The following is a 25,430-nucleotide window of genomic DNA, read 5'->3' on the forward strand; positions in this document are numbered from 1 at the left end:
AGTTTCGACTTGGCTTGTGTGCATCTATATATGAAAGGAGTTGATCCCTCCAAGTCCAGGACTGATCATCTTCTTGCGCCGCCCCCCGCCTTTTAAAACATCACAATCTTACTTCAATGGATCCTAGTATTAAAGTGTACCATGTCAATGTTAAACATGCATACCAACTACCAAAATTATGCTGAAGCATTTTCTGTACACACGCTTTTAACATAAAGGACATCACAACAATCAAAAGACAATCAAGAGAAGCCAAGAAATTTCTGAAAGTTCAAGTTTCCTCCATCTTTGAGATGGTAAGCTCAATGGCTGCCTGATACATCAGTCTCCGACCATCCGAGGCCTGGCCTGGATACTTCCCCCTGTGGCTCCTCATAGTCCCTAGCATCCCGAAGAGACGCCTCAAAGTCTGTAAAATCAATTGCAACTGGAAGGAAGCTACTCATGTCATCTGTGGCTCCAAAACCACCAGCGAAAATAACATCATCGGAACTTATGGTGGATTCTGTCCATGGTTCGTCTCCTGTACAAACATATTCTTCTTGTTGTGGATCTTCATAGTCTTCAGTATAGCCAATTGCAGTCTCGAAATCTGTATAATCAACAGAACCAGGAAGAGCACTCCCCATATCATCTGTTGCACCTAAACCTCCAGATCCGACAACATCATCCAACACTATGGGAGCTTCCATGTTGATATCTCCACCTCTGCAAGCATTTGAACCCAAGCCTGCAACAGCATCGTCTACTTCATAGTCTTCATAACCCCTCGAATAGCACAGAGATTCCTCAAAATCTGTAAAATCAACAGCACCTGGAAATGCACTACCGATATCATCTGTTGCACCTAAACCTCCAGCTAGGATGAGATCATCTATCAGTATTGGTGCTTCCATGTTGATATCTCCACCTTTGCAAGCATTTTTATTCAAGCCCACACCAGCCTCCACACCAACAGAGGACAACCTGCTTGATTCATCTCCAGAGACACCTACACCACTTTCCTCATCTACTGAAACAACCAAAACTCTATGAAGGAAGCAATAGAACAAGGACAAACATGTCTCTCCAATGTCAAAATTTCACGCTCAAGCAAGAGAAATTCACTGGTGCATGATGGAAAAAAGAACATTGTATATGATGCATACGATTCAAAATGCCTATTGGATTCCAAGTCAACAAAAAACATTATGTATAAACAAGATCTAGGATAGCACAAAAACAAGTTGCTCCACTGGAAATAGATTACGCTGTTAAACAAGAACATATGCACATCTGGCAAACCAACCTCCCAGTGATTTGCCCAAGCCACTCCTTTGATAATTAGAAATTGGCTTCATTAACGAAAACCAGATTTTGCAAAATTACAAAAGTTCATAAGCACAAGCTGAAAAAAAAACATGAACTAACAGCTCATTGCCATGCCTAGGAAACCACAAATAAAGAGGCATCAATGACTAGAACTGAAAGACGGACCAACTCATTAATAAATCACAAACACTTCACATACCATGAACACACATCTTCACATGTTTGTCAATTTTATGTCTTCAAGATCAAGAGTACATGTAAGATTCACCACCAGATGACACAGCTATTTTCACCAACCTTCAAATGGAAATGTTGCTTTCATCATGAGTAAACTCAAAAGTTGACACCTTAGGGATTATGTCAACACCTTGAAGATGAAGATTGAAAAATACAATTATAAGAACATATATTGTGTGTGAGATCTGTTCAACAAGTCAACCGCCAATAGAGTAAACTTATCACTTTTTCTTTCTTTTAATGGTTGTGAGTACCAATCCAGCTATCTCATTCAATTCAACCCTTAAGCAAACTACTTGATGTTGATGGTTCCATTTCAACTTTAGAGATTCCTTGTCAAGTAAAAAATACTTGCAGCATAAACCTTTGCCTCATAAGAATTAAAGATATGGATTTAAGTTCTTAAAAATGGTGCCATGCAATTCTGCTCACATGAATACATCGCAAAACCATGATCATGATTTGCAAATCCATATTAGAACTTGATGAGTTACATCAGAATAGCAGCATGTATAAGACCAGACACCTTTTAGCAGTGCAGCAAGTTACTATTTTCCTGGTGGATTTTATGGCTTTTGAAGGATGATCATCTACTCCCATCACCATCCACCGTAATATAAAAGTTTCAGGCTTGCAATAAGACTAGGACTGATGACGATTTGTCATGGATTGGACAGACAGTCCAGAACAGGACATTTTGACTCCAGCTAATGGTTTTAATCTGCATATGCTTCTCTGTTTATTTTGTGGTGAATGCAGCAAAAGCAATGAATGTGAGCATACAGAACGCAAGGTTGTAAAACATGAGAATATCAAATCTCCAGATTCATAAAAATAGCTCACTACTATATGCATTATGTTAAGTAGTATATATATTTGTTTCATATTGTACATATATACTATAGTCACCTGTATCGTTAAAGGTAATTTCTCGGCAAGTGTATTTCTTGGAAAGATTCTCAAAAGTTGATAAATCTCAGGAATATCACGGGAAAATATCAGGAGTTTAAAAAATTGAAAAAAATATAAATAATAATAAAAAAGCTAAGAAAATAATAAGTTTTGTATTATTTTTCTTTTAAAAATATAAAGAAACATGTTTTAAAGGTTTTAAAATATAAAAGAAAAAAAATAAGAAATGCAAACTTAAAATAAAATAAAAAATTTCTTAAAAAATATCACTATAATACCACAATATTATAATGATATTTTGTTTCTGGTGATATTTTGAAAATATCGCGATATACTCCCGATATTATCAGCTACCTTGAAATAGCTGATAATATCAAGATATTTTCAAAATATCGACAATATCAATGACAGTGATATATACATATATCTATTCATATATATTTGTATATATGTTTTATTTATAATGATGTAATAGGTAATACCCACTAGGGGTATTTTCATTATTTTACTCTTGTAATAGGGACTTTTCATTAGGAACATTTTTTCTTTTTTTTATTATTTTTTTCCTTTTTGTCTTTTTCCTTTCAGAGCATAGGCTCTATAGTCTTTTGACCATAAAGTTGTTGGGAGCTCTCAACAACTCTATTGGGAGCTCCTATAAATAGGGGCTTTGTCCACTTTCATTCTTTAATGCTCTTATTAAGCATTTATGCTCAATCAAATATATATTTTTATGTTCTTGTGTTCCTCTTTGAAATTCTTTGATGTCTAAGATGCACTTAGTGCTTGTGTAGTGCCTTTGTGCTCTTGTATTATCCCTTAGTTGGCTTGTGTATGTGCATGTGCACTTTGTGTTTATGATCATGTAAGCCCTTAGAGGCCCTTGTTTTGTATTTTCACATATTTTAGATCTTGTAAGCCCTTAGAGGCCCTTGTTTTGTATTTCCACATATTTCATTACATGGTATCATAACCAAGTTATCTTTCTTGGTATTTTGCATTTTTTAGGTCTTGGGATTCATTGATTAAAGTTCGTGTTTCGTGAAGGTTTGTAATCGTTGTATGGCTTGGATTCAAGGGAAGTTTTGAACCGATATGTATCTTAAATCTTTAGTGTTATTTGAATTATATATATTTCATGCATTATGCATGAGAAAACACTCATTTTTCTAATCTTTGAAAAGTTATTTTTTATTTTTTTTTAAAACTAAAATCTTTAAATGTTTTTCAAAATTTTTGTTGGATTTATTCTTATTAAATATTTTATAAGATTCATAAAATTTGTTTGATCTTGTGAAATGATATATGTGTATGCTTTTATAGGATCTAGTTTGAAACTTAGATTTTTGAACTTGTTTTATATGTACGTATATGATCTAGTATTCTTAAGCATGTGTTATTGTCATTTAAATGTTTTATTCGAACACTTCATAGTTATAAATGTCAAATCATGTTCGTATTTATTGTTATATTGAAATTTGTTTGTTTGTTTTTAATTTGTCAAATACTTTAAAATAATTTAAAATATTTATTTTAAAATGGTTTGGTTTGTCATTCACAAGTATGATTTTACGAGATGTTGCTTAACTTGTGATTGAATTTTCTTTCTTTTCTCTTTGATGTATTATTATGTGAAACATAAAATATTTTATGAAATATTAAAAATTATATGTGGTTAGGATCTTAGTGGTCATGGATATATTGTTATTTTTGAAATGTGAATAAATGTTTTTTTATTGATATATAATCCTTAGGAATAAGGTATTGAGCATGATTTCTTATTATGGGACTTATTCACCTTTATGAATGTCTTTTAAAATTATTAAAAATAGTTATATTATTGTGTGTTTCTCTTGTCGTTCCTTTTTTTGTAGCCCTTGTAATTGTGTTGTTTCTTAGTCTCATGGTCGTTTAATGAACATTATCTTGCATGTATTTGCATGGTATTTAAGTGTTATGCTTTTTGCATACTTGGTATTAATAAAATATTAATTTGAGAATTATGAGAGTCTCCTTGTGTATTCCTTTGTAGGTTTTGTGAAGAGTGTTCCTTAGAAAACATTTTTGTGTTTGTCCAATTTTTGTGGACTTTGTTGATAACATTGAAGGCTTCCATATAGAGGTGGCAATCGTGTAGGGTTGGCGGGTTGACCTGACGGGTTGGCGGGTCAGCATACCTCAACCCGAACCGTTTATTAAACGGGTCGGTTGTGGCAAACACGAACCTGGCCCGTTTAATAAACGGGTAACCCGACACAACCCGCCAACCCATTTAATAAATGGGTTGGGTCGGGTAAACGGGTTCTCAGGTTGGCGGGTCGACGGGTTGGCGGGTTGACTCGCCCGCCTAACCCGTTTATTAAACGGGTCAGCCGGGTTGGCATACCCCCAACCCGAACCCGCCTAAGAGGCGGGTTGGCGGGTCGGGTTGGCAGGTCGTGTCAGGTTTTGCCACCCCTACTTCCATATATTCACTTGTCATTAATGAAAATTTTTACATTGTGTTCTTTAGTGTGTACTCTTAGGGTACGTTTGATGCATTGTTCTCAACGTGATTCGAACGAAAATTACTCTAAGAACGGCAATTTTCGACAAATGTTGGATGCGGCGGACGACATTCCGCGCGTCCACCGCATTCTTATAAGTATGTTATTTTCGTTCCACCCTCCCCCCTATTACAAAAATAACAGGAACGAAAGGAACGAAAATTTCTCGACGGGCGTGCCCGCAAGCTCTTGGTTCCTATCGGATCCCGAGTTCTCCTTCGCCATCTATGCCTCCTCTTCCATCGCCCGACTGCAGGCCGAGCCTGGCGGAGTCAAACCCGACGGCATACGTCGGCGTCCTGTCGGACTTGAAGAGCCCATAGTTTTTCTCCGACGTCGGCCCGGGCTTCAGGTTCTCGTTGAACAGGGCAAACATGTACACCTCCAGCCCCACGTCTGGCCGCTTCGGCGTCCCCCTTTGCTCCAGCGAAGTGTTGATCTCCTGCGGGTCCCCCTTCGACGGCCACCCCGTCTCCGACACCTTTACCCTCAGATTCCCCTCTGCCTCTAGTGCGGCGTACACGGCGTCGATTTGGGCGAACAGCATGTTATCGTAGTGAAGCCCGATGCCAGGGTCCAAGATTCTGGCGTTCTCCTGGAAAATGACGTAGTCGAGGGAGATGTGCTTCGAGTCCGACATGTAGGCGAAGAACGGGTAGGCGTTGATCAGGAATGGTGATCCGGTCCGCCCGTGGAACCCTAGCAGAGACTGAACCGATCCGGCGAGATCTCGCCGGAATCGACCGCTCGACAGCAGGTAGGACGATTCAGGACGGCGAGCGAGTGTGTCGTTGTCACCTCCACCTTATCCCCCAACCCTAGGGTTTGCAGAGCGACGTAAACGTTCTGCATCGCCGAAACGAGGCACCCGGCCATTGACGAGTCATTTTTGGTGAGCTCCTCGTTCCCGATGGTTATGTAACCGATCCGGCGATGAGAGATGTTCGCCACCTGCCCGTAGTTGATGCCCACCGCCGGTGATGCGCTCGCCAGAAAAACGGCACCTGCACGCAGAGAACCAAACCAAGCGATGTAAAAATCGTCGGAATCTCCCATCTCCGACGAGCATTGCCGAAATTTTTGCTAGCAGTTTTCTGTCGTCGACGATGGCCAATGTCGGCGATGGTTGGTCGTTGACGGCTGCCATCGCCGATACCAGTGTGGTCGGCTTCAACTAGGAGGTTTAGCAGGGACAGGGGCTGAAACCCCATTTTTTTCACAGCTTCCATTGCTGCAGTTGTCGGTGGTCGACCTTGAGAAACTGAATGGGTTCCACTGTAGATTGCTACAGTGCAATCCGACCTGGGGGCACATCATCATCAAACAACGGACAATTGGAACATAGCATTTGAGTACGGTTCAAACAAACGTTGGACTTAGAACAATTGTTACAGAACGAACAGAACCAATGCTCTGTTCTGTTCTTTTTGTTCATTTCGTCCAACCTTGGACAAGCCATCAAACATACCCTTAGTGGCCTTTGTGATCATCCTTTGTGGATAATTATGCCATGTATCATATGTTACTTCTCGTATATATCTTGCATTAGAGTAATCTATCACTTGCATGAATGCTTAAATGTGTTCTTATGCATATCTTAAGTTATTAAGATTATTGCATATACATGAATTTTGATCTCCTTATGAGTATCCATGATTAGTTGTACTTATGTATGCTCTTGGTTCCTTATATGGTTCTTTGAGAAAATCCATATATGTTTTGGCCTCTTTAAATGTTGGATGTCATTGTTGTCTCATAGTAGACTTGTAATCTAAATTGAGTTAATTCTCTATATAGCTTACTTATATTGACCATGCAAAAGATTGCATCAATTGACATATTGTTGCGCATATGATGGCACTATATTCATTCTAAGTTTTTATCTACCTTTATTGGATCTTGTTTGAAACTTTGTTTTTTTCAAATCGGTTCTTGTATATGAACTCACTTATTTGGAAATTGATTTTCATGAGTATGTATTGCCTTCTTATGGCATTTGTTTTGTCCATTACAGATTTTTCTATGATGCAACATTTCTTTTTGGCCTTGTTGTTGTTGGGTCGGAGTTAGCGGTTGAGGTGAGTTATGTGTGCACCTCAAGTCATCTTATCAGATTGTAATTATCAAAGTTTATGAATGTCGTGTTGACACTTGTCTTGGATGGCCTATGGATTCATGTTGCTATTGTTGAACCAGAGTTGTTTGTTGGGGTGAGTTGCGTGCACCTCGATTTTATCAATTTAAATTATCGACTTACACTTTGGCTCTAACTGACTATTGTTTGATCTTTGGTTTTGTGAGTGTGTTGTATCACTCTTGTTTATTTGACTATTGTTATTATGGATGCTTATAATTATGTTTATCTGTGATGGTTATTTATTTTTTGAAACTATAGTGTTTCAAAAGTTTGTAAAATTTAATAAATTTGCTTTGATTTATAAATTTTTTTCTTATCTTCTTGATGACATTAGTTTGATTTAATTAGAAGCTCTCTTACCTTGTGTGTTTCCTCCTGTTATGCCTCTTATTTAAGTGTCATTTATGTAGACAAGAGATGTTTTTCAATGTGGTGAGTTATATGTACCCATTGATGTTATTTGCAGTTTTACAATCATTTGTGAGGTAAGGTATGTGCATCTCATGTGGTTATAGTTGGAGAGCCTGTATTGCCTATGCATCATCACGGGATTGATTATTGCTGACATTTGTGTTCAGTTTCGATTACCAGTTTGTTGGTGCATAGTCATTGATTTGGTAATAGTTGACATTTGTATTGTACTCTCGTTCTAGTAGTTGATACACTTGAATTTTGAGGTTTGAAAGTCTAGTGAGGTGATTGCTTGTGGTGATCAAACTATTTTTGAGACTTGCAAATATCATTTCCTTTGTTATGTGGGATTTTTTAAAATCTCTCCATGAAATTTCTAAACTTTTACTAGTTTTTCCTTGTATGGAAAAATATTATTGATAAAATTTCATGTATCTTATGTGCATTTCATTGATAACATATATATATATATTAAGATTGTTATTTGGTCCTTTGTGCTTAAAACCATTCTAGGTTGTGTGAGTGAATTTTAATGGGTTGTGATTTATGAGATTGCTTTCATTCAGTATTATGTGCATTAAATATGCTTTAACTGCATATACATATATATATATATATATATATATATATGTTTTGTATTGATTATCTTTGTTCACATTAATGTATGCATAAATTTAATTAACTCCTCTTTTCTTGAGGGTTCTTTTTGAAATGTTATACTTTATATGCATATTGTTTGTTTTATTTGAAGTGCTTTTTTGAAATTTTGGGATATTATCAATGCATAATTGTTTATTTCTTCTTGAATATATCCTTTAGAGATCAAATTCTCTTATGATCAATATTTATGTTTTCTTGAAAAATATGTTGATTTTGGGTTTATGATTGTCTAAGAAAATTGATCTTTGAGGTATGTTCCTCTTACCTAGTGTATCTTGCTTGAATTGTTGCTAATGTTTCTAAAAATCTTAAAATTATTTACTACTTTGTTTGAAAATTCTACTTGCGTGTTATTCTTGTTCAAATATACATATTAATTTTGAAACTGTAGAACTATTTGATTAAGATATCTTCTTCTTTTGTGTAGTTGGAACCTTTGTTTTGTTATAAAAATAAGATGAATTAAGAAAAGAATATCTTTGATGCATCATATCATGAAGATGGAGATAGCTGATAAAGGCGTTTGGGGATAATCACCAATGAAAATATTAAAAAACTTGTATTTGCAAAATTCTCTGATGCGTCTTCCAATGAAGACATTTTAAGACTTGGATCCTTCTGGTTTATTCTTTTTGTATTTTCAAACTTTCGGTATATCATATAGTAAGTTTATATATATATATATTATTTATAATGATGTAATAGGTAATACCCTCATCATTTTACTCAATTAATAGGGATTGTTCATTAGGAACAATTGTTTGCCTTTTTTATTATATTTTTTCTTTTTGTCTTTTCCCTTTTAGAGCACGGGCTCTATGGTCTTTTGACCATAGAGTCATTGGGGGCTCCCCAACGGTCATAAATGTGACCGTTGGGAGCTCCCAATGACTATTGGGAGCTCCCATATGGTCTTTCGCTCTCTTGTATGTGTATAAATAGGAGTTTTGTCCCTTTTCATTCTTTAATGATCCTGTTAAGTATTTATGATCAATAAAATATATACTTTTATGTTATGTTCCTCTTTTAAATTCTTTGATGTCTTGGATGCACTTAGTACTTGTTTAGTGCCTTTGTGCTCTTGTATTATCCCTTAGTTGGACTTGTGTATGTGCATGTGCACTTTGTGTTTATGATCCTGTAAGCCCTTAGAGGCTCTTGTTTTGTATTTTCCCATGTTTCATTACACCTTATACTGGCAATAATCAGGCAATAAGCAGCACCAGAAGCTCCAGGTTGACAAATCTGCATGTAGTGTCTGAAAATACATAGAAAGGAGAACAAACACGTACGCAGGACCACAAATCTAAACCATGCTGAAGATCAGGTTTCCCATTGCAAGCACAAAAGAATACACCCCAAGTACAATGGCCATAAAAGCTGACAAAGGACAAAATCCTATGCATGGAGCCGGTTCAGGAAACCACCAACATGAATATTCCATCCACAGCCACACTAGGCTTATGTCAATATGAGCCATACACAGTGAGGAACTGAACCATACTCAGACCAAGACAAGTCAAACCATATTTTTATATTCTAACTCAAATATAAGTTCCATGTAATTAGATCACATAGTTTATACCCTAACTCAAATACAAGTTCCATGAAATTAGATGACACCCAGGCCTCCATTTTATTTCTTTAATAGGTCTTCATATGGGAATATACCTCACATGGATTCTTAATTTCATGTATGTATATCATTTTTCTAATTATTTCCTTAATCATGCTCTAATGCTGCTTGTCAGTAACTATAAGACTCAGTTTATGAATATAACCAGAATTCATGAGCACAAGGCTTATTGACATCATTTTACGCATGTTTTAAAGGCAAACAAGAAGGTGCTTTGCAAATTCTAGAAAAAACTAGGCTTGTGCTGATATAGAACAAAGAGTGTTAATGCTAAGCAAGCACAATATAATACACATGATACAAATCATAGGATAAATATACATAAATAACCACCAACAATCTTTGACATGCACATGCTATTAATTTCTAATGTATACCTACCGTTGTCAAGACACAAAACCAATTTTCTGCTGTTCTAAATTAACAACTGAAGTTTAATGAAAGCTCAAGCTGATCAAATGAAGCTATTTCAACCTCAACTAACGATGTGACTGGTTGAAACCCCATACCATTTTTAATCACTTTCTCGGTCTCTGAAACTTCAGTCTGATCCATAAGACTTCAAGGTTTTGATCATCAAAATCTATTTACATAATATGTGAGGCTTTTCCATCCACCAGCACTATCTGTTTCACATCAACTTCATTTAGCATTATAGAAAAGCCACAATTTCAAGCTAGTGCTTCAAGAAATATCACATAACATATGCAAACAGAGGGGAAAGGAAGGGGGAAAAGGATGCAGGTTGCCATTTAGATTCTTTGGCAACCAAGTTAAAACTTATAAAAAGAGTAACAGCCACAACCACCTTTAGGACAGAGATAACAAAATGATGATAAATTCAATGACATGAAAACGTTGGGAACAAATAGCCACCAGTGTTGTACAGCATGTACAGTTGATTAATACAACAAAAAAAGGAAAAACAAGAACAAAGTGAGAGGCATAAGATATAACTAAAACTTCCAATAGATTCAAATAGCATGCATTACATGTTTTGATCAAGTTTTTCATGGCTAGCATTTAACAGTGATTATCTTACATAAACAAAATCAAATAGAACTATAGTACTACATATGCATGTGTAATGAAGTGCCGGATGAAGTCTCCAAGCGCAAAACAAGAGAGCACGCACATACACAAATAGCCACTAATGGGCAAAAGAACAACACAACCACTTAAAGTGGTAAAGCACCCAAAAGAAGAGGAAAAATATATATTCCACTCAAAAGGCTTCAAAGAAGCATACTTTACAATGGGGAGAAACCCCTTTATTTATAGACAAAAGAGGAGGCCTTGGAAGGGCTCCTAGAGGGACGTTGGAGCCCTTCCAACGGTCATAAATATGACCGTTGGATGCTCCAACGTCCTCCTAGGTGGGGCCCATTCCAAGGTGGAAAAGAAAAGAATAAAGAAAATAAAAAAGAAAGAAAAAAAAGAAAGAAATAAAAGAAAATAAGAAAAGTTACAATATGCGATAAGAAGTAAAAAGACTGTTTTACCCCTATGGGTCTATTTACAAAAGATATAAATATATATATATTTATATATGTAGATAGACACATAGACATATATATAATTAATATATATATATATATATGTGTATGTGTCGTGATCTATATATATAAATATATATATGTACAACATATTTTAACACCCCCCCTCAAACACACGGTGAGATCACCGAGAGTTTGCTAAGGAGAAAGAAGAAACGAGGCGATGGCAAAGCTTTGGTGAAGAAGTCCGCCAACTGGTACTCGGTTGGAACATAAGGCAATTGAATGGTGCCTCGTAGGAACTCATCACGAACATAATGGCAATCCATCTCAATGTGCTTTGTTCTTTCATGAAAGGTGTGATTGGTGGCAATATAGATAGAGCTCTTGTTGTCGCAGCACAGCTTTGAGGGAGTTGAGAATGAGACTCCCATATCTTTAAGCAAACTTCTTAACCATACGATCTCCGTGGTGGTAGTGGCCATCGCACGATACTCTGCTTCAGTAGAAGAGAGTGAAACTTTCTGTTGCTTCTTACACCTCCAAGAGATAAGTGACTCTCCAAGAAACACACAATACCCTGTGGTAGAAATACGATCATTGGGGTTACCACCCCAATCAGAGTCAGTATAAGCAAGTAAAGTAAGAGGTGAAGAAGAGGGTAAGAATAATCCTTTTGTTATGCTGCCTTTCAAATATCTGATAATTCTCATGACAGCAGCCATGTGAATGGTGGAGGGAGCAGTCTGAAATTGACTTGCACTATGAACTGCATGAGAAATATCGGGCCTAGTGATGGATAAGTATGTGAGCGACCCAATCAATTGACGATAAGGTGTGGGATCAGCTAAAGGAGTGCCATCACTGGCTCTCATCTTGGCATTGATTATTTCTGGCGTCTCCACCTTCTTGTCATCAGTCAGTCCAGACCTATCAATAATGTCGGAGGCAAGCTTCATCTGAGAGAGGACATACCCTTTGGGAGAGTATGCAACTTCAATACCTAAAAAATATCTTAGATAACCAAGATCAGACATATCAAAATTTTCTTTGTGATAATCATGTCATCAACATATAATAACAGAATTGTAATGTGATCATTAGAATTTTTAACAAACAAAGCAGTATCAGTATAACACGAGGAGAAACCATTATCAAGAACTACTTTGCTAAAAAGATCATACAAAGCTTTAGGTGCTTGTTTAAGACCATAGAGAGCTTTATTTAACTTTAGAATATTTCCTTTACCAATTTCAAGACCTGGCGGAGGATCCATAAGGACTTCTTCATATAAATTTCCATTTAAAAAAGTGTTTTTAACGTCAAGTTGATATATAGGTCATTGTTTAATGGAGACTAAGGCAATTAAAGTTCGCACACTAGTCATCCTAGCTACGGGAGCAAAGGTTTCCTCATAATCAATTCCATATTCTTGGGCATAGCCTTTTGCAACCAAACGAGCTTTGTATCTCTCAAGAGATCCATCACACTTGGTTTTAACTTTATATACCCATCTACACCCAATTGCTTTTTTTCCTAATGGTTGGGGAATAATACTCCAAGTTTGAGCTTTGTTAAGAGCCTCTAATTCAACTTTCATTGCTTCAATCCAATGTGGATGATCTTTAGCTTCTTTAAAGGAAGTAGGCTCACGATATGAATGAATTAACATGAGACAAGCCCTATAATTAGGTGAGAAAGATTCATAAGATACAAATTTTTGTGGAGGTCTACTATTACGAGAAGATCTCCTAGGTGCATTAATAGGTTCTTCTAATAAGAGATCTTGAGAATATCTTTCAAGAGCAGGTTGATGTTCATTTCCTGACCGTCGGGTATATACATTTATTTCATTAAGATTCTCAATTTGAGAATCATTACCATGTTGGAGTATATCATTATGATGGGAGATGCCATCACAAGTATTATCGCAAGTAATTGCATCTGGTGTTTCAACTCTAGGAGCAAGATCAAATAGGAAGGAATAGTCAAAGTTTTCTCTAGATGTGTGAACATCAAATCCATTTTGTTCTTCAAGAAAGTTTACATTTCTTGATATATAGAGTTTATTATTTCGAGTGTCATAGCATCTATAACCTTTTTAATTTTCACCATATCCAATGAATGCACATTCAATAGCTTTAGGTGATAGTTTATCTTGTCCTTGAACAAGCACAAAACATTTACATCCGAATATCCTTAATCTATTAAAATCTGGAGTAATTTTGAATAATTTTTCAAAAGGTGATACATTTTTTAATGAAGCAGAGGGCATACGATTGATTAAATATGTTGCGGTAAGAAGAGCTTCGGCCCAAAAGTTTTTAGGAACATTTTTAGAAACAAGAAGTGTTCTTGGAGTTTCAATTAAATGTCTATGTTTTCTTTCCGCAAGACCATTTTGTTGCGGGGTTTTAGGACAAGATCATTGATGTAAAATTCCATTTGTTTTGAAATAATTTTGAAAATCTTTAGACATGTATTCTCCTCCAGAGTCGGATCTAAATATAGCTATATTGTTTTGAAATTGGTTTTGAATAAGAATATGAAATTCTTTAAAATTATTAAAGACATCGGATTTGTTTTTAATAATGTATACCCATGTATATCTAGTAAAGTCATCAACAAAACTAACATAGTAGGAGTAGCCTCCCTTGGACAGAACGGGTGTCGGTCCCCATACATCGGAATGCACAAGTTCAAAAGGTCTTTTTGACACAAAATTACTATGAGAATACGGAAGCGAATGAATTTTTCCAAGGATACAATCATTGCATGTGAATGTATTTGTATTACAAAATTTTTCCAAAAAAGGAAAGAGATACAATTTAGAAACACTAGGATGTCCAAGTCTTTTATGCCAAGTCTCAATATCTTTGGATTGAATATGATTACAAAATGATTTGGTTGGCAATGACAAAAAATCCATATAATAAAGATCCCCTCTTCTATGGCCTTGCCCAATCCGCTTCCCGGACCGGAGATCCTGCACATAGCAATGGGTAGGTGAAAAAGTGACATTACATTCAAAATCGATAATTTGGGAAACGGAAAATAGATTTAAATTAAGTTTTGGAATAATTCGAATTTTGGGAACAAAAAATTCTTTGTTTTCATTATAAGTTTTCTCAAGATTCCCAATGCCTTCAACATCCAAGGATGTTCCATCAGCAGTGGAGACAAAAGATTTAAATTTGTTGAGACTTGTTTTTTATAAGAGTGATGCATTCGAAGTCATATGAAAGGAGGCACCCGAATCAAGAATCCAAGAGGTCATACCTGGGAAGGAGGAGATAGCGGCGCCGGAAGTGGATGGTGTAGAGGAGAACTGAGAGGAGCTCATCTTCATGAATTGTTGAAGAGTTTCGGTAAGATGAGCAAGGGACTCTTTTATGTCACCATCTTTCTTTGAGTCTTCATTTGGAGGAGCTTCACCAACGGAGGCCACCTTATTTTTAAATCTTGGGCAATCCGGACGAATATGGCCCGGTTCATTACAATTATGGCAAATAATTTTCCTTCCTCCACCACCATTATTTTTGAAAAAATGAGGTGGTTTGTATGGCCTTACATTGTTGTCGGGTCTAGATACGGCATGAACTTCATCAACATCTCGTTTTAATGCCAAACGAGTCTCTTCTTGACATAAGTCAGCCAAAATATCACTTAGAGGAGTAGAGGCCCTATGGAGAAGGGATCCTCTAAGTTGCTCAAATTCAGGGCGAAGCCCATGAATAAATTGGAAAAATCTTTATTTTTCCATTTGCTCTTGCCTCATAGCAATAGTACTACCTTCCCATTGGGGTTCGAGAAGGACAAGTTCATCCCATAAAGAAGATAGGGCACTATAGTAGTCCCTAATACTCATATCACCTTGTTTGGTAGCTCTTACCTTTTCTTGTAGAAAGAAATGCCTAGCAAGGTCTCTTTGAGTGTACATGCCTTTCATAAAGAACCAAGCTTCATTAGCCTTCTTGAATTTGGCGAGATTTGCACAAATCTTTAATTCAACATTGTTCATGAACCATGCTAAAATTTTAGCATGCTCACTTTCCCAATCTTCTAATTTAGAAGAGTAATCAAGAATAGCCTTCTTTTTTTCCTCTTCGTTCAAAGCTTTTTCCTCATTAGCTTCAAACTTAGTCAACTTCAATTGTGGTTCCGGAATGGTTCCACATACATAACCCCAAAGTTTTTTACCTTTGAGATTGTTTTCCATAGCGTCCGCCCACATGCGATAATTGGTTTCATCCAATTTGAATGAGAGGTCGATTTTTGCATCCTTGTTGGCCATTTGTAGAAGAGGAATATGAATGCACTAAAGAGAAGGATATTGCTTGTCAAAAGAAGATCCGATGAAGCTTTATCAACCAAGGCTCTGATACCATGTAATGAAGTGCCGGATGAAGTCTCCAAGCGCAAAACAAGAGAGCACGCACATACACAAATAGCCACTAATGGGCAAAAGAACAACACAACCACTTAAAGTGGTAAGGCACCCAAAAGAAGAGGAAAAATATATATTCTACTCAAAAGGCTTCAAAGAAGCATACTTTAACCCCTTTATTTATAGACAAAAGAGGAGGCCTTGGAAGGGCTCGTAGAGGGACGTTGGAGCCCTTCCAACGGTCATATTGGATGCTCCAACGTCCTCCTAGGTGGGGCCCATTCCAAGGTGGAAAAGAAAAGAATAAAGAAAATAAAAAAGAAAGAAATAAAAGAAAATAAGAAAAGTTACAATATGCGATAAGAAGTAAAAAGACTGTTTTACCCCTATGGGTCTATTTACAAAAGATATAAATATATATATATATTTATATATGTAGATAGACACATAGACATATATATAATTAATATATATATGTGTATGTGTCGTGATCTATATATATAAATATATATATGTACAACATATTTTAACAGCATGCAATACAAATTTCTTGCAACTGGCTGCCTGAGATAATTTCTTTTTCCACATAAGTGAAGTCAGAAGGAAAAAAGTAAACAAAATTCTAGAAGGCCCTCCTGAAGTTATCCTTCATTACCAACACAACTTAACTATCATAATTTTCACAAGAAACCAAATTATGTGTACCTTGATCCTTGACCAACATAAACAGGCCAAATCTCATTTCAGACAGTCAATTTTTCAGAACAACAGAACCTTTAAACAAAGAAAGCTGACAACCCTATATCATTCATTTTGGATTACTTAGTGTTGTGCGCCTAGAAGGGCAGTGTGCCTTGGGATGCAGAGGAGCTATTCAGCCTACGCTGAGTGAGCTTTTGAACTTTCTAGAGTACTCATATAGATATCTCTGGTGAAGAGGAAGTGTGCGCTAGTGCACTTTGGCTTGGGAGCCTCACCGCAATCCTACAACTGGTACGATGGATACAACTGTGAAGTGAGCCTACATGGCCACCGTGATTAGAATTTTGATCTGTCCATTGGACCAAACCACACAGCTGGGAATCATAGCCAACTTTTCCACAACTCTTCATTCCATGAATCTCTTTTTTATGTGATCAAATGGTCACTTTATGACCCAGAAAAAGTACATTTATGGTGCAGCAATGACGGAGGATTTTTACAAAGAAGAGCAAAAATGGATGGATTTATTGTTCGATACGTTTGAACCCGTGATCATAGCCCAAGCCATGAAGGCTTTTTCCATATGTAGTTAAATATGGATGCCCTACCCCTAAGCCCAAGACTCCATATTCATATGACTCCAAGGAAGATTTTCATGATAATATAAGTTCTTTTATACAAATGATGATGTTTTTTTTTATTATTACTTTTCTTTTTTTCCCTCTGGAGACTCTTGTACGAGTAGTTCAAGTGTGGTTTGGCAGCAGATTGAGATGCTTTTATAGAAATGCCCATTTCTTCTCCTTTATTTTCTTCTTTTCATTGCCTTGAACGACTTTGTAACCTCCACCCTTAGCCGATGAAAGATTGTACTCCCTTCTTTCACCCTTAAATTATGTTTTAAGCTAAGTCAAAGGGATTCGGCCAACCAGGTGCCACACCCGCATCGACGCGACGCAACGCAGCTGCGGCACCTGGTGTGGTCAACCCGACCCTGGGTGCGGTCAACACACCCAGGGTCAAAAATGTCCAACATTTGGACTTTAAAAAAAAAAGAAGCCCGATAAAAAAGGGCTGAGAGGAGAATTAGGGCAAACTTTTTTTGCCCTAATCCTCCCGACCACTCCTTCAGACCTCTCCTCTCGACCTCGATTGTGCGACGACCCGACGTCGGACATGACCTGACCCCAACGCCGGCGATGACCAGTCTCCCTACCCCAACGTTGACCTTGAGTGACATCGTCTGGTACGCATTCTCTCTCTCTCGTTCTCTCCTTCCATCTCTCTCATTTAGATGCAAAATCTGTATTTTAGATGATGAAAAAACTGTATTTTTAATTGATGCAAAACTTGTATTTTAGATTGATGAAAAATCTATAATTTTAGGTGTTGAAAAATCTGGCTTTATTTATAGATGTCCACGTTGGGTTTTAAAGCAACAAGAATCAGATTTTTTTTTTCTACAGAGGTTTACGTTTGATTTTAAGGAAAAAAAACTTTGTTTGACAGATGCTCACGTTAGGGTTCAAATTCAAAAAAAAAAAACACTGCTTGATAGGGATTGGAATGGGTTTTAGGATTCATGCAAAAATTCTATATTCCCTTTTTACCTATATGTTGTTCGTTATTTTACCTTGCACAGGTGCAATTTAATTGTTTCTCTGTATTGTGCACGTATGCATTGCTCCTGCAAATCTGGATATACTGTGTTGGGATTTTCATGCATAGCAGTAGGTTGTTTGCTTTTTTTTCCTATTAGCTATTTATATCTACTGTTATGCAAACCTGTATGTGTAGAGGTATATAAGTTTCCTCTAAAAAGCCTATGTACCTGCATCATTGTTGTTGCATATTCACATACAATTTTTATGATGTATGTGTTTTAAATTTTTAATGAAGAGGTACGTGTGTTTTCTTTTTGTTGTGCATATGTATATGTGTTTTGGATGATGCCATGTACATGCAGCTTTTAGTGTCTATGTACATACGGTTTTGGTAACACTTGTACATGCAGTTTTTAATGTCATGTACATGCAGGTTTTATTTAAGAACCCCTTTGGTATTTATTTATACATACTACTACTATATTTTTTAGAATTTATTGTATATGTTATTGACCTTGCACTCAATATTTTTAATCTTGATCATGTGCATAATTGATTTTAATATAACATTTTTTTTGTTTTCAGGACAAAAATGTCGGATAAAGGGAAAGGACTTGCGTCATCCTCATCCCCACATGTGAGTTCTGTTGTTGATAGTTGTAGTGGGTGTGTTGATTCAAGTTCTTTAGCTGCAACATGTGATGATGGGGGGCCACTATAGACACATGTAGATAAGCTTGCAAAAACTAGAGTAGGTGGTGGAAACAAGAGATTTCGATGCAAGCTTTATGAAAGAGATTTTTTGGGGTCTTACACAAGAGTTAAGGCTAATTTGTTGAAGATACCAGGACATGGCATTTCAGGATGTAGAAGAGTTGATGAGGCAATGCGAAAATAATACAAGAAAATACAATAAGAATATGAGAAGAGTAAGACAATGAGTGATTCTTGTGCAATTAGTGTATCATTTTTAAGCCACCAAAAAGATGCTCAAAAAAAAAAGAAAAGTGGATGTAGAAAGTAGAGGAAGAGAAACAATACAAGCAGCATTCAATACATATGGAAGGGAGGAGATGGATAGAAAAGTAGGGAGGTATTTTTATTTTATTTCACTCTCATTTAATGCAGCTAGAAATCCTTATTGAAAAATTTTAGTTACTTCTTTAAAAAATTGTAATTTGAGTGGTTATGTACCACCAAGCTAAGAAAAACTACGAACCACACTTCTTGCAGAAGAGAGGGCAAATGTTAAGAGATTGCTAGAGATTAAAAAATACTCATGGGAGAAAAATGGAGTTTCAATTGTTTCTGATGGGTGGACAGATATTCAAAGGCATCCACTGATCAATTTCATTGTTTCTTCGCTTAGTGGCCCAGTATTCTTGAAAACAGTTGATGCATCTAGAGAATATAAAAATGCCGATTATTTGAAAGGATTGTTTATAGTAGTAATAAAATAAGTGGGTGATCAGAAAGTAGTACAAATCATCACAGACAACGCTCCAGTTTATAAAAGTGCAGCATTGAGTTTGGAGAGTGAGTATCCTCATATTTTTTGGACTCTCTGTATAGCACACAGCTTGAATATGTCCCTCAAAAGCATCTGCAACCCCAAAGAAGAAGAAAATTCAACAGCATATGCTCTATGTTCATGAATTGAAGAATTAAAAAAAATGTCAAAAGCATTAAGAATTTTGTTGTCAACCATCATCATGCTAATGTTATATTTAATAGGTATTCTCACCTGACATTGTTAAAGGTCGCTGAAACACATTTTGCGTCCATCATTATGATGGTAAAGAGGATTAAGGAAGTAAAGAATGCTTTGGTTAGCATGGTAACTGATGAGAATTGAACATTCTATCATGCTGATGATAATGTCAAGGCTCAAGAAATTAAGAAATTCATTGTTGACGATGAGTTTTAGGACAAAGTCGTATATTTTCTTCAATTTACGCAACCTATTTGGGAAATGTTAAGAGAGGTTGATAAGGATGAGCCCATGTTTCACAAAGTTTATGAAATGTGGGATAATATGATTGAAAAATACAAGTTATAGTTTTCAAGCATAAGAAAAAAATCCTACATTGGATGATTCAGAATTTTTTAACCATATTCATTCAATTTTAATCAGAATATGAGATAAGAACAACACTTTTTTGCATTGCATGGCACATTCTCTTAATCTAAAATATTATGCAAAAAAGTGGCAGGAAAGTGGTATTAGTCGTGTCCCTCCAAATTTAGACCCAGATCTATCAAGGCATAGAAATATGTGTATGACAAGACTTTATCCAGAATCACATATTCTAAATCAAGTCACCCAAGAGTTTGAAAAATTTGCATCTTCGATATTATATGAATAGGCATTACTCGCAAGAGAGGAGGATAATATAGATCCTATTACATGGTGGTCAACATTTGGATCAGAAACACCTTTTCTCCAACGTCTTGCATTGAGATTGTTATCCCAACCTGTTAGTTCATCCTGTTGTGAAAGAAATTAGAGCACATATTCTCAAATCCACAACATGAAGAGAAACAAACTCACCAACAAGCGTGCATATGATTTAGTATATGTTCATTCAAATCTTCAACTACTTTCGCAAACCAATGATGAATACAGGTACTAATTTGCTCTCTTAGTTATTTGATTATTTTTTAGTTTTTTTATTTAAAAATATTTGTATTTAACATTTTGAAATTGTTTAAAAATTTTAATAATTCAGGTAAGGATCATCCAAATTTTGGGATATAAACCCAGAACAGTGTGACTTGGAGGGAGAACATGATTTCAGCATTACAAACATAGATTTATCTTAGCTCAGTCTTCCTTCTTATGATGCATTTGATGATAAAGCAGAAAATTATTAGGATTCATTACCTCATCGTCATATACATTGTGTAGGATATACTTTTGGTGTGTAATTATGCATTTTTTGCTTCTTTTGTTAGTATACTATATAATTTACTTTTTTCTGCCTCACTTATTTGATTGTTTTTATAATATATTTAGGTTGATTTAATTGTGGTGTTAGTTTTTATGATCTAGAATAGAATTGTAGATTGTTAATTTGATTTATTGTATTCATGATGATGAATTGATTTGATGATATTATGATAATTGTTTTTTATTTCATTAGTGGTACTTTTGTTATGTGTTAACCGTTAAAACTTAAAAATTATATATATATATATATAATTTTTTTTATTTTTGCTGCACCCAAGTTTTTTGAAAGTGCCGCACTCCCGCATCCGCACCCATGTGACATAGGTTTTAAGAAGTTTTAAAAGAGCATATTTGTACCCTTTGGTCCCTTTACCACTCCTTGTTTCAGCTCTTTGTTCTCTCATTCAAGAATAACTTAGTGTCTTTTCTTTAAAGATTAAGAGTCTAATGTCAATATTCCAAATTCTTACAAAATTCCCAATCATGGTAGCGGGGTCAGATTCGCCAACAGGAGTAGCCAGGTAAGTAAAAGTCATCTTAGTTATACATCCAAATCCCAACAAACAAGGAAAGGATGCCTCTTGGGGCATCTAAGAATGATTTAAGCTATATAAAGGGAAACTCTCACAATGTGTCTTTGTCGTTTTTCTTTTTGGGGGAGAGAGGCTTTAGACCCTTTTTTTTTTAGAAAGTTTAAAAAACACACGACTTATTCTCATTAATCAAAAACACACCTAAGTTTTAAATTTGTTAAAAGTAAACCTAAACTTATGCACCATTAATCAAAACCATTTTTCTGTCCATTTAACTTTATTTAACACTAACCCAAGTTGTGTTTTGGTGATTTACTAATTTAACTTCTCTTTTTCATTTGTAGCTTCTCATATCTTTCTCACATTCATTAGTATTTATCACTGACCCACTATTTTTCAGCACAGCTTCTTTCCCTACCACAAAGAGGACTCTCTCTCTTGTTATTTTCTTCTGATTTTTTTTATGTTCGTATAAAACCTAAATAGTTTTTTAGATACTACACTTGATTGTTCAACAGCCTGTGAAATTGGCCAAGGCCCTAACCGTGTCACTTTCTTTTTAAACCTCAAATGGGCCCATTTTTATGTTCGGCCTCTTCCTCCTTTGACATCTTGTTTCATTGCAATAAACATCTTTTTTTTTGTTATCTCAAGGTTGGCCAAATGAAGAGTTTCATATTGAAAGGTTTTCAGCAATAGCAAGGATGGGTTTGGATGATCTTCTTGTGAACTCCTTACAGATCTGATTATTTTTGGTATTCATAAAACCAAACCAGAAAAAAAAAACAGAAATTTGAATATTGCAAAAAAAACTGAAACATAATAGGTTATTTTAGATGTAAACTTGGACCTTTCTTTCAAAAAAAGAAAAAGACGCAAATTTCAGTCTAAAAGTGTTAATTAGGCAACCTAATTAAGATATGGACAAAGGACTACCCAGCCAAGTTGGAACATTATCATGCTAGATATTCAACACAACATCAAGTCTGGTCGGATAGGGGTTGGATTTCAGTTTTAAGCTGTGGAAACAGGTTGTTTTACCAAAAGGTTAGGTGTTTTTTGAAATCTCTTTTTCAAGGGTAAAATGGTAATTTGGCATGTATTTATGGCATCTCTGACAGATGTAAACTCTGGATCTTTTTAATCAACCATGAAAAAGATTAGGTGTGTTTTTAACAATTTGCAAAACTTAGGTGTGTTTTTCATTATCGCCAATAAGTTGTGTTTTTGAAAATTTCCCTTCTTTTTTTATTGCATACGAGCTCTACAGCACTCCAAGTTAGCTTTTCACTGTGCCTTGTGCTAGTCTCTTTGTATTTTGCTCGTTTACTCCGCTTGAAAGCAACCTCTGCTTTCGACATAGCACATGTAGGCTTATGTATGGACTATGAGTTTAGGCTCTGCTACACCCACTGGTGTAACATTTGGCTACACTGTTGTAGGTTCTCACAGACAAGACAAAGGAGAACGCAAAAGAGTGGCTTTGTCATCAAACTAATATTCATATGTTACTTTTGCTTTGAGTGGATAGCCAAATACAAGCCTTTCTTGGATTGAACTACATAGATTTATCCTAAATTGTGTTTTGGTTTGATGTAATCTGGTGACTTCTAGTGACATTTTAATCCTTAAAATAAAATTATTGCATTCCTTTCAAAAAATAGAAGAATTTCTTAAGACATATAATATAATATGAATATCCTTTCTCAAAAAATAAAATATTCTTAAGATATACATAATATGAATATCCTTTTGTCAATATATCTAACCCGCTTAAAATACAAGAAAATTCATCAATGATGACAACGATAGTCCCATTGTGGTCTTAGTGATTATTGACTCACATCCTTTGTTTGAACATTTTTAAGTTATTTTAGAGGACATGAATCTTTTAGTACTTTCATCTCTCCATCAAAAGCAAGAATCGCTACATTAGATTTCCAACTTTCTTCTACAGCAAAACTATTTTATTGGGAGAAACCATAGATAGGTAGATAAATAGATATAGATATTGAAACACGCAACCACGGACGCATACACACACGCAGACACACACAGGGTTGGGCAATGAGCTGAACCAGACCAACCTGAGCCAGAACTTAGATGGGCGGAATCTGGCCATACATTGAGCTCAAAACTCAGATTTCAACCAAATGCCATATTTTAAATCCTACTCAAAATCTAAGGGTTCAACCAAATGACAAACTTTAAATGAGACCCAAAACTCACATTCCCAAGACTCAAAAAACCCAAAGTTCTAAGGCTTTTAGCTCCATCACCCACCCACTGCATATACAGTCCAGCCTTTGAGGTCTAAGCACTTTGTCTGTGCTAATTCAACTTGGGACGGTTCAGATCTATGGTCAGAAGACCTGAGACCCTGAGATCTAAGGTAATCAAACACCCCTTATTATACCATGAGTCTGCCATGTCAAAATAACTCCAAGTTGGTACCTCAGACAACGTTGTCAATATCAGTTTGAGAACTGAATCGATTAAATTCAGAGAATCGGCCAATTCAGTCTTGAACCAAATCGAGATGAATCTGTGACTTTTACTTTTTTTAATTTAGAAAAATCATTAAAATTATATATATATATATATATTAAAATAAGGATCGATTCTGTCTGATTCGAGGTGAATCAGTGTTGAATTGGCCAGTTCTATAAGGGGTCCAAATTGGGACGCTTATAGAATCTATTTTGGGCCGATTCGATGTGTATTGGCTGGTTCAGGTCGATTCCCATCGATACAACACTAATTCTCTGAAGAACATGGTCTGCCAAACCAGCAAGAAAACCGAAAAATAACTAACTGGTGATTTGAATCTCTAAAACCAGACCCAAGATGTGTCCTTCAGTCACCAGAGCCTTTGCTGAGCCAAAGATCTAATCTAGAACAAACCAACATGCCCCAGTAAACTACAACATTCATTTGATACAGACGCCATCAACATAATATTAACCACAGTAAAAAAAGAAAAGGCGCACACACACACACACACATGTTCACGTTCCATTACTAGGGAAAATCATGCAAATCCATACTATCGCAACTGAAAACAAGTGATCAATACTGCTGAAACAAAAAGAAAAAACAGAAAGAGAGACGAATATCCAACAAAGAATACAAGTCGCCCAAGTACCCTTCTCCCATAAACATTCATTCAGAAATATGTACTAACGTGACTAAGATAGTGCCGACAAAAAGAACGGGGATACTGACAAGAGCTTGACCAGAGTACAAGACAGTGAATGGGAGCATCTTAGCGTAACAAGACCTCGAGGCATCACCCAAAACACATCCAATTGTAAGAATCCAGAGAAGAGAAAACCAACAACCTAAACTGCCCAACATTTCAGCAACGCTATATCGCATGTGCTATTAGTGATAAAATTGCTGAATCTCAAAACCCACTTGTTAATTTTCTCATATTTTCGTTGTTTTTAGCAATCAGAACCTAAGTGGGGCAGCACCAGCGCATGGATTACTGCTTTCTCTCCCTAAACGAATAGCCAAAATTGAAGCGGATAAAAAGCACAACTGGGGTTTATGGGGCTCATTTTAATTTTTTGGAAGAATATTGGTGATCTCAAGAGAGAGAGAGAGAGAGAGCACCTGGAACACAGTTCCTCGTTTTTCCTCTTTCGTTTGCGCGAGAGCTATGCCATGGGATAAAACTTACACGGGTCAAATCCCATAGTTTGGCACGTTCGAGTTGCCTCTTCACACGCATATACGGTGGGACATGGGGACGACCGATCCGACTCGATTTTCATTAGAACCCATGCCCCCTACGGCCCAACACAAGGCCGCTTTGTTAATGAGCTATAGCCTATGTCACAAATAGGGGTGTCAACGGGCTTGGTTTACCCGGACCCGACCCGAACTAAACCTTATGGGGTCCG

The 25,430-nt window shown here is 36.1% G+C and overlaps 1 protein-coding gene across 2 annotated transcripts; it reads right to left on the reverse strand.

Annotated features, from left to right (window-relative positions):
• Positions 1 to 111: 111 nt before the first annotated feature.
• LOC149819996 (uncharacterized) lies at positions 112 to 25,221 on the reverse strand. 2 transcript variants are annotated; one of them, XM_089982441.1, is made up of 3 exons: positions 25,141 to 25,221; positions 10,360 to 10,476; positions 112 to 1,012 (listed from the first exon to the last, which is right to left on the reverse strand). In XM_089982441.1, the coding sequence occupies exons 2-3, from the start codon at positions 10,403 to 10,405 to the stop codon at positions 303 to 305; spliced, it is 756 nt and encodes a 251-aa protein (XP_089838567.1). In that variant the 5' UTR covers positions 10,406 to 10,476; positions 25,141 to 25,221; the 3' UTR covers positions 112 to 302. The 2 variants fall into 2 exon arrangements, with proteins under 2 accessions (XP_089838567.1, XP_089838568.1); XM_089982442.1 differs by having other exon boundaries at positions 112 to 1,009; positions 25,141 to 25,215.
• Between the last annotated feature and the right edge of the window lie 209 nt (positions 25,222 to 25,430).

This window comes from Nuphar pumila, chromosome 12 (assembly GCF_984573655.1).
Source record: "Nuphar pumila chromosome 12, dmNupPumi1.hap1.1, whole genome shotgun sequence".
NCBI classification, from domain to species: Eukaryota; Viridiplantae; Streptophyta; class Magnoliopsida; order Nymphaeales; family Nymphaeaceae; genus Nuphar; species Nuphar pumila.